Below are 10,971 nucleotides of genomic sequence, written 5' to 3' on the forward strand. Positions count from 1 at the left end.
AAAAAAAAAAAAAAAAATTCTTCATAGATTCCAGATTAAAATTTGACTCTTCTGTTATGTCTGGCAAATGAATAATAAATTAGGTGGTGATTTTTAAAATCATCCTCAACTAAAAATCACTACATAAAACAGCTGAGAACTTGTCATGATAAGCCCTAATTAGTATAACAAAAACCCACTAACCAGTGGTTCTCAAATTGTGGACTGAAACCCCGTGGAGGGTTGCATATCAAAAATCTTGCACATTAGGAATTTATATTACAGTAGAAAATTAGTTATGAAGTAGCAATAAAGTAATTTTATTGCTGGGCTCACAACAACGTGAGCAATTGTATTAAAGGGCTGCAGTGTTAGCAAGGTGGAGAACCACTGCTGACTAAACACCTAAGAGTCTCAACAGTACAAAAACAAGGAAGGAAAACACAGGCTGGAGAGCGCAGGGATCTGAGTCTAAGGTTCTGCTCTTCCTCATAAAGCTCACCTAAGACCTTTAAGCCACACACGCTTGGGACTCTTGTTAAACAACAACCCCCATTAGTATTATGGCAAATGAAGCTGAGGTTATAAACGTATGATTTTGAGGGAAAAATCAAAAGGGAAGTAAAAAAGGCATTTTAGTAGACCTCCACGAGGAGCCCTGATCCTGGGACTGATGGCAATGAAACAGAGGTGTCTTCAGACAGGCACAGGAAGCTGGTGTGCAAGAACGTGCCCTGGATTCAGTCCAAGGCAACAGAGCTTCTGGTGCTTCTTAAGGTCTGGGAAGAACACAGTAATACCTCCTCCCCACCCCGAGGGAAACAATGCAAGTCAACAAAAGAGCACCAGCGCTGCGTTGTGGCTGAGATGAAAAAAGCAACAGTGCCCCGTGGTGGTGGGCAATGCAGAGGGGCAAGAACAGAAAAGGATGCAGGAGCCTAAACATACCTGTCTGTACCAGCAGCTAAGCCTCGGCCTTACAATGGGCCACTCCAAGTGACCTATCAAAACGAGTACTCAGATGACAAAGTCACCTAATTTTTTTCCCCTCCTTTTTTAACATTGGAATCTGACTTGAACTTTGAAGAGGATGAAAATTAAGTACCAGTGTCTTCAATACATATTCAAAAGGAAAAAGAGGTTCAAGGAAAAGCCATTCCCTAATGTCTCATTTCCTAGGTAACTAAGAGTGACAGTCTCTTCATCACAGACAAGATATTACATAACCTTTCTTGAGTGTCAGATTTAGTTTAAAATTTCAGAGCACTCACTCTCTTTAAGAGGTACTTTAAAACTTCCATACCACTCACTTTCCTTCTTCTTCCTGTTATTTCTAATGTTTATATCTCATGAACATGAAGTCTTGTTACAAGAGAACTTACAGAATGTCCGTTCTGTATAAGACTGCCAGACACCAAGTAGGTAACATGCAGCTGAGCTCCCGAATTTTCTTTCCGTTTCCTTTCAACATATTCATAGAGCATCCTGTTCCAAACAAGACAGAAGTGACTCATTAGCATGCATCTTCCTCATCGACTCCTGATTCATCACTTGGAAGTCATATATATGAAATCTGACAGTTTCTTCAACAGCACAATTTTTTACTTACTGAACAGATTTTTGAAAAAACTTTAGATGGAGCATGGGACTGGAACCAACTTATCTGAGTTGGCTAAGAAACCCAGGAAGTAACTGAGGTAAATCTAGAAATATGCCAAGAGGGACAGAACCCATAGTTAAACAGTGGCAATGGCTAAATTGCAGATACAAAAGTGAGTCAATTATCGAGCTATGGCATCCAGAATAAACTTTTCTTGGTTTCCTATCTTCAGGCATAAAGCACAGGTGGCATTACATGACTAACTCTTATAACTCGAAGTCACACACTGTCTGCAAGCCTCTATTCTCCAATATCAATAGTCTATATGTGCTTTTTTAGAGATGGAGATGATTTGGGGTTTTTAGTAATTCTATGAGATCATTATGTTAAATATTTCAAGTCATCACATACATCATGACAAATATATATCCACCTGTTACTACTGAATTACTTACAGTCAGATGTTTCATGATGTAGAATATAGCAGTTGCTTACACCAGCCAACATCTAAAATGCTCATTAACCACACACTAAATGCAGAAGTGTTGCTTGCAGAAAAGTCTTTATTCACTTTTATTCCCAACCACCCAAAATACCAGAAGTTGATGCCCCTCAATGGAGTTTAACAATAAAAAGATGCACATCATCTGTCTTTATTTCAAGAAATATTTAGCAAGCTTCTACAACATATCACACTTCAGTTGAGAACAGCCAGAAACTCAGAAATTCTGATAGCTAGGTATGGTGGTACAGGCCTTTAGCCCTAGAGGGAGAGGCAGTGGATTTCTATGAGTTCAAGTCCAGCCTGGTCTACACAGTAAGTACCAGGCTTACTGTAGTAAGCCAAAGAAAACCTGTCTTCTCCAGACACCCTCTCTTACCTTCCATGATACCCAGCCCAGAGTCCCCTGCTACACCTGCTCCATTTTTCCTGCAGTTTCTGTGCTTTCCTCTCCTTAGCCATCTTACCCTATTTTAGTATGACCAGTCACCCCAGTTTGCCTGACTCAGATAAGTTTCCTGGGACATGGGATATGGTTGGTCACCCCGTGGTATCCTCCATTGTCTATTTTATTCAACTCCATGGCTTCCTTTTTTTTCCCTGATGACATCATCATTTGTTCAAACTACCTTAGCCAGAAATCCAGGAGTCATTACCTTTCTCCTTATGCAATGAGTTGCCAAGTCTCATCAGTCCTCCCTCCCAACTAACTCTTGACTGGACTCTATGCTCTCCAACACGCAATACTAGACTATTTCAAGTCCAAGGGTCACCTATATTCTCTTTTCACCATCATTATCTGTGAGGCTGTCATAGTGAAGTTTTAAAATGCAAGTCAGTAAAAAAAAGTCAATAGATTAAAAAAACGAATCAAAACGTTCCTGAGTGCCCACTTGTGTTCTAAGCAGTAAACAAAGGAGTCACAGCTCCTACCCATCTGGACCAGCCATGTCTTTCCTAGAGTGCAAGCTTAAAATTGGTAGGAACTTGAATCACAGCCATCTGTCTGCCTTCCTTTAATCCTAGGGAGGGAGTCTGAGGCCAGCCTGGCTTACATAGGGAATTCCAGGCCAGGCAGGGCTATATAGGTTCCATTCATCTAATTCCTCCTACTCCAAGTCTCTGATACCACTAGCCGAGCAGAGCACCTCTGCCTCCCCAGTGCTAACAGAGTTTACGCCCTATCATGTATTCTGACACCTACTACACCACACTCTATCACAGGTTTTTAAGGCTGCCTTTCCGTACATCATCAGTTACTTAAGTACAAAGCATGCACTATTTGTCAGTTTTACGGATTCTTCCGCCTTGCTCTTTCACATCTTCCCCACTGCAGAGACCATGTTAGAAGGGCAGATGAGGGGGTGGACTCTTGACTGTTGATGCTAATTAGGACCATGCTAATAGAAAACCAAAAAGGCAAATACCATGTCTACCATGCTCTCAAGCGTGTCAGCCTACTACAGTCTTTTCTCCACAGCTCTTGACCTTGCATTGCCCGTGTCAGCAAATCACTGTCTTCTGCACAGGTTTCCCCAAATAAACCCCAGCTGTTCTCATATTAGTTTCTCTTCTCACTTGTTTTTGTTTTGTTTTCCTTTTAATCTATTTCCCTTCTTACTGAGAAGTTTACAACAAACTTTTAAAAAGAGGAATTTATACATACTTTAACATGTTTCTTATTTAGTAAAGGCAAGTACTCCATTTCTGACAATAATATATGTGAAATATTCTTTAAAATGAGTGAAAAGACTTGACTTGCTGCAGAATATGTTTCCTATGCACATGATGACTTACACCCTCCCAATCTGAAGATATCATGTTTAAGTCAATGAGGAAGGATCTTGTCTGTTAAAGACTAAAATAATACTTTAAAAAAAGAACTAAAAACAAGAATTTGTTTTGTTTCCTCAAGAAAAGGTTTCTCTGTGTAGCCCTGGCTGTCCTGACACTCACTCTGTAGACCAGGCTGGCCTCGGAACCCAGAGATCCACTTGCCTCTGCCTCCCGAGTGCTGGGATTAACTACACTTAGCCACACCTTTTAATTTACACTTTATATTTTCTAAACATGACTGAGCCAGCATCTCCCTCCCTAGATACACTGTTCTACATTTTCTTATTAGGGGTGGAGCCCAGGCACTGAATCAGGGAAGACTTTTGAGGGACTGCCTGAGGGTGAAGCAAGTCGGAAAGATGAGTGCCAGGACAGCTATTAGGGCCCTGAGTAGCTGTATAAGAAATCTGACTGCTTCAAGACACCATGCCCAAGCCCTATAACATCCTGATTTATAGCCCCAGCTAAAGTTCAGCTGATAATTAGTAGCAACTGTCAGATGTACATAAAGATGATTAAAGACTGGGCTGCAGTGGCTGACACTTCCCAGCTAAGACTGCAGATACCATTCAGCTAACACGGGTCATTCCCACTATGCCCTGTCCACACTGCAGAATCTATGAGTGATAAAATGGTTATTTCTTGCATTAAAGTTTTGGCCAATTTGTTACACACCCACAGTAGTCAGACGAGTGACAAACTTCACCAACAATCAAACCATCTGTTCAAAGAACGCCACCATGAATGTGCATAGACAACCTGCAGAACAGAAGTCAATAAACCTCTGGTGTTTTAAGCTACCGATTTTGCAGTACTCTGTTAAAGCAATTAAGAAACTAGTACACCATAGAATAAAATAGTGTTTGGCCATAAAAACAAATTATGTACCAATATATACTTCAGCTTGAACAAACCTTGAAACATTAATGGAAAGAAACCAAATAAGTATGAATATGTGTGTGTATAGATATATAATATTCTATAGACAGAAAATTAATAGTTGTCTAGAAAATGTGAGGTGAAGATATAGGTCAAAAAAACAGTGACTATTAACAGACATGATTCCTTCTGGAGTGATGAAACACTGGAAAATGGAGGCTGTATTAAGAGAAAAAGGTACCTCACAGGCATTTTCATTTGCATCCGACTCATCAGTAGTGATGCTAAGTATATAAGGGCTGTTGTGTTTTGTGTTTAATGCGTATGCATGTTTGACTGCCTGTCTGTCTGTGCAGCCTGTGCAAGCACTGCTCCTGGGCCAGGAGGAGGTGTTGGGTTTGTGACAACTGCAGCTCAGGTGGTTGGGAGCTGCAGTGGAGATGTTGGAAACTGAACCTGAGTTCTCAGGAGGAGCAGAGAACCCTTAACTGCTGAACCACCTCTACTTATTTTTTAAATGGTTCAAAAACTTCACTTATGTATCTGTTGGGTTGCTTCTGATTTACCAAATGCAATGATTTCTGAATTGGCATTAAATATCTTTCCTGCTTTGAAAAATTAAAACAAAACAAAACAAAAAAAAACAAACAAACCCTGCCTCTGGTGAAAGCTGCACACTAAAAATATTAAATATACTTTCAATGGGTAAATTGTTTAGTGGTTCAATATAGTTCAAATATATTTTATAAAAGAATTAACAGTGAGAGTTGGCATAGCCCCTGCCTAGGCAAAGGGGGAGAGCTGGCCCTGGTAGCACAGGGACAAGAGAGTCTGAACAACACAGCCACTACTCAATTGGACACACAGGCCAGATGGCATGTTAAGGCTAGAACAACCACCTATAGCTCTAATCGTTCAAATGCATCTTTATTTTAATGTCTATTAGGTGACTGTAATAGCAGCTGCTTCATTTCAAATTCTAACAGCTATCATTGAAATGAATAGAACACAGGCACACCTTTAATCCCAGCACTGGGAAGGCAGAGGCAGGCAGATCTCTGAGTTCAAGGCTAACCTGGTCTACAGAGTTCTAAGCTAATCATGCCTACATAGTGAGGCCCTGTTTACAAATGAACAATAAAGCTCTTATCTGTGTCCATTCCTAAAGTTATTGCAACTCTTAGGTTTAGGCCAAAGTTGATCTTGGGCAATCTTGTTAAAAACAGGTCTAAATCTAACCCTGAGCTAACAGTTTCAGTTCTTAAGAGCTTGGACATCACAGCTAAAATCAGTCTCCTACACCTATAATGTTAACTCAAATAAAGCCAAACCAGTCAGACATGTACCCTGCTGCTATGGCTCACAGAAAGCTCCTACTACAACTGAAATCAGATTTCCAGAAGCAGGACAACCCAAAGAAGGCATTTAACCCACACGTGTGTCCTCAAATGATTGATTAAGTAATTCCTCCTCCTCTTTGGACAACATTCTGCACCTTTGTAGATCAATATTCTAACATTAAAAGTTGTTGGCCGGGCGTGGTGGCGCACACCTTTGATCCCAGCACTTGGGAGGCAGAGACAGGCAAACTTCTTGAGTTTGAGGCTGGCCTGGGCTACACAGAGAAACCCTGTCTCGAAAAACAAAACAAAAAAGTTGTCATTTCTCTTTTGGCCTCAAATTAGATCGGATCTAACAAAAGAAATTAAAAGGTGTGGCAGAATGCAAGAAGGGCAGTCTCTAGCCACCCTGAGCACTTGATTTTCTTTCACTCAAACACTCTCCTTTCTTTATCATACTTAATTAGTGCATGCTTGTGTACATACATGCAACAGCTCAAGAGTGGCGAGCAGAAGACCACCTCTGAGAGTCTGTCCCTGTCCCCTTTCCAAGTCCTCAGAATTGAACTCAGGTCATCAGGCTCAAGAGCAAGCACCTTTGCCTCCCTGAGCCGTCTCACTGGCTCTAGTCCACACACCGTATACTATCAGGCAGCTAATGTCAAACACCTGTTGACTAAATCGTCATTCGATTCAGTCAACTCTGACCGACATACTTAGGAATAGGGAACCTGAGCTGAGGAAATGCCTCCATTGGATGGGTCTGTGTGTATATCTGTAGGGCATTTTTTCCCATTAATTTATTTATTCACTTTTATTCACATTTATTCTGGATTGCAGCTCCACCCCTACGCATGATCACCCTACACACAGCCCCTCCACGATTCCCCTCCCCTTCTCCTCTGAAAAGGGAGAAGCCTCCCCGCAGCCCCCATCACCCCACCTTGGCACATGGAGTCACTGAAGGACTAGGCACATCCTATCCCCCTTAAGGCCAGACAAGGTGCTGCTCAGTTAGGGAAATGGGATCCACGGGCAGTCAACAGATTTAGGGACACCCCCTGCCCCAGTTGTTGGGGGTAGGGCCTTTTCTCAATTGCTAATTGCTATAGGAGGGCCCAGCCCAGCATGGCAGTATCCTAGGCAAATGGTTCTAAGCTGGTTCTAAGCAAGGTAACTGAACAAGCCAGAAGCCAGTAGGCTGCGCTCCTTCATGGTCTCCGCTTCAGCTCCTGCCTCTAGGTTCTTGCCTCGGATGACCATTTCCTTCTCACATAGGCTTTAGTCACATAGGCTTTTTATCACAGCAACAGGAACTATTATGAAAACATGGGCCAAAGTTAGGGCTAACAAACACATGTGGAAACATAAAGATCTAAGACAACAAATATATGAATCTAAGCCATAACTGAGACTGGTTAGCCCATTTAATAAACTGGATACCCTTGTGTTGCTGTGATAAAGGTCACCACAAAAGCAACCTGCGGAGGGAAGAGTTTATTGGGTGTACAGAGGGATAAGAGGCCACCATGGAAAGTGGGGTGTCAGCAAGAGTGGCTGAGTAGGAAGCTGAGAGCTCCCATCTTCAAATGCAAGCACAAGCAATAAATCAGAGAAAGTGACCATGAAGTGGAGGAAGGCCATAAACAGCCAAGCCTGCCTCCAGCACCTCCAGTGCCTCCAGCAAGGCTAAACCTCCCAGGACAGTGCCACCAACTGGGGACCAAGAGGTCAAATATCTAGGGGGGCTCATTCTCATTCAAATCACTACAAAATTGGCTGCAAACTACCAGAACACATTTGCATACAAGTCCACTGATCTAAGAGAAAAACAGGGCTGGGGAAAAACTCAGTGGGTCAAAGGCCCGCCAGCAAGCATGAGGACCGGAGGTCGGATCCGCAGAACCCAAGCAAGCAAAGCTGGATAAGTAGCATATTCCTGTATTTCCAGATCTCCTGTGGGGAGAGGGAGGCAGAGACCAAAGTATCCTCAGAAGCTTGCAGGCCAACCAGTGCTGTACACAGCAGAGAATAACAAGAGACCCCACCTCAAACCAGTCAGAAAGGCAGGGATGAAACCAAGATGGTCCTCTGACCGTGCCCTGTAGCCTGTGTGCAAACACATTCACATACATGAACACACACAGTTCAAAAGACAGACAAAAGTAGTCAAAAGGCAGAGAAAGTAATATTCTTTCCTATTGACCCAGGTAGAAAGTCAGCTCTAACCTAAGAGTTAGTTCTATGAGAATTAAAACAAAGTGAACGTTTTCTTTAAGGGGTTGGCCACTGGGAGTTTGACCATGTCCCGTATGTCCCATGACTATACAGGCAACTCAGATTGGACTCCCTTGTGTGTGTGTTGGACCTGGAAGGACTGGGAAGTGAGTGTGAGTGGGGAGCATGATGTGAAAATTCCAAATAAACAATAAAAAGATTATGCTGAAAATAATAAATAAAAACAAAGTGAAAGAAAAATTCCAATATTATTAAAATTAGCAGTCAAATGAACTTACTGTTTGGCCTGGTTAACATGAACCCCTAGTGTATAGCTTAGCCACTTGTAAGTCACCTGAAACAAAAAACAATTTTTAAGGTTTTATTAGCAGATTCCAGAGTACAGGTAAGCCTTCTCCTAAGGACTCTTATTCTCGGATGGCTGTGTCCTGTAAACTACAGCAGATACCAACATAAGACAAGTAAGGCCAGGGTACTTACCTTACAAACACTAAGATGCTTCACAGACTGATCAATGCAAAAGAATCTAAAGGTGGGTCAGAGAGGTGGGCAGCGGGGAACGGCACTTGCTACCACACCCTTAAGAACCTGGGTTTGGCTCGGCGGTGGTGGCACACACCTTTAATCCCAGCACTTGGGAGGCTGAGGCAGGAGAATTTCTGAGTTCAAGGCCAGCCTGGTCTACAAAGTGAGTGCCAGGACAGCCAAGGCTACACAGAGAAACCCCGTCTCAAAAAACAAACAAACAAACAAACAAACAAAAAGAACCTGGGTTTGATCTGTTGAATTCGTATGGTGGAATGGGAGAACTGGTCCTCTGACATCCATAATTGTGACATAGCACAATTGTGTGTGTGTGTGTGTGCATGACACTAAACATAATAAGAAAAGTCTTAAGAGTCTACAAAGCCAAGCCAAATATATGCAAAGGTTATTTCGCTCAAACTCCTTGACTTACTTAAAAGCTCTCTGACCCTCTTGTCTTTAAGAAGCTACCTAAAACTATCCTAAAATTTATCTAAAACCTAGCATTACTTGAAAGCACATAACCCAGGAACTTCTCAGTAAACTTGCAACTATACAAATGTTAAGAGGAACAGGTGGTGTGGGAATCAAAAAAAAAAAATGAGAAAAACGGATAAATGTAGTATGGGGTATTTTCAAGAACTAGGGGCATCGAGCCTCCATCCTTCCTTGACCCGGTATGTCTGTTGTTTCTTTCAAAGCTAAACGATGCACTCCCAATAAGAAGACTAATAAAGATTGGTCAGAGTGGCAGACAGACAGAGGCAGAGGGGAAAGAGACAGACCTGGGATTCAAGAATCTATCTATCCAGCCCTAATGGCCCTTGACGCATTTATACATGCCATTTGACCCTTGGCTAAATCCCACTTCTAGGGATAACACAAAAGCCTGGAGGACCCGGGAGGTGTGAGTCACTGTAACCACCCTGTACCAAACTGTGTCCATGGGCTCACAGCAGCAAAGGTCCATCACACCCAAGTCTCTTCATCTTTACGCTAGCCCGAGGAGGCGGATCAAGCTGCTTTCAATATTTAAATTTCCAGGAAGAGGAAACTGTCTCTGGAGGGTAAAGCACCAGCCAGTCACTTAGATAAGTCGGCCGGTCTCAACTGACTTGAGGGGCCACCACCCGACAGAGCAGGAAAAGGAAGCCTCACGAACCCCGCCGGCTTCCCAGGCTCCACGCCCCCGGACCCCACAATCCCGCCCAAGGCCCCAGGGCTTGGGCGCGCGCCAGAAGCTCTGCCCGCAGGGCGTGTCTCCCTACGCGGGTTTCGCGGTGACCAGTGGCCACCTCAGCCGGTCCCCGAGAAGCCACAGGCACCGGGGGTCGCGCCCCCTCGCCGACCTGGCAGGCCCAGTCCCCCGCACACCCGCCTCGCACGGCCGCGCCTCCCCCACCCCCGTGGTCCTAGGTCCTCACGATCTTGTTCTGGTCCGTGACGAACTCGTCTATGTTTTCTAGATACAGCTGTTCCGCCATGGTGGTGCAGCTTCGAGCCCCGCGCTCAACCCGCCCCAGCCGCAGCTCCCGCCGGCGGGAAACAGCTTCGCTCACTCTCGGGTCACAGGTCGTCTCCCAGGGCAACCAAGGCGCCGCGCTACGGCGGCGGGTGAGGGCCAAACTAGTGAGAGGCCAGCCAGAGCTGATGTAGGGGGAAGTTGGAGCGAGACCGACCGGAAGTGAGGCGCGAGCCCGAGGTTGTCGGTGTGCACCTGAGAACGTTGCGATTTCTCTGCTACCACAAGTAGACTGACTCATGACCTTATATTTCACCGCTATGAGCAAGAATCTTTCCTCTTGGAAAGTGAGAAAAACATCTTTTGCTGTCTAGCACTGGAATTAGACTGTAGTTCACATTGCTAGCCTGGGCTTTATTTCTAATGCCTAGGGTGGTGGTGTGAACTAAATTCTTGAAGCCACGTCTGCAGAGATTGATTGGTTGATTGATTAGAATTTCAGTACTATGAAGAGATTGGAATGTTTCAGGTCAGAGACTAATTACCTTATCTTAGTCTAGTTCTAGCCCTCTGGAGCCTTCCTTCCACACGTCCATATCAGACTTAACAC

At 43.8% G+C, this 10,971-nt stretch overlaps 1 protein-coding gene across 2 annotated transcripts in view; it reads right to left on the minus strand.

Moving 5' to 3' along the window:
• Positions 1-10,464, minus strand: part of Pold3 (DNA polymerase delta 3, accessory subunit) — a 39,137-nt gene extending 28,673 nt beyond the window's left edge. The window contains exons 1-3 of one of the 2 annotated variants that reach the window (XM_021167307.2): positions 10,324-10,464; positions 8,653-8,708; positions 1,362-1,464 (exon numbers count right to left, since the gene is read on the minus strand). In XM_021167307.2, the coding sequence (XP_021022966.1) occupies positions 1,362-1,464; positions 8,653-8,708; positions 10,324-10,383 (219 nt within the window). In that variant the 5' untranslated portion in view covers positions 10,384-10,464. The remainder of the gene's footprint in view (positions 1-1,361; positions 1,465-8,652; positions 8,709-10,323) is intronic. The other variant, XM_021167304.2, reaches the window with a different exon arrangement.
• Positions 10,465-10,971: the final 507 nt, after the last annotated feature.

This window comes from Mus caroli, chromosome 7 (genome assembly GCF_900094665.2).
Source record: "Mus caroli chromosome 7, CAROLI_EIJ_v1.1, whole genome shotgun sequence".
NCBI lineage: Eukaryota > Metazoa > Chordata > Mammalia > Rodentia > Muridae > Mus > Mus caroli.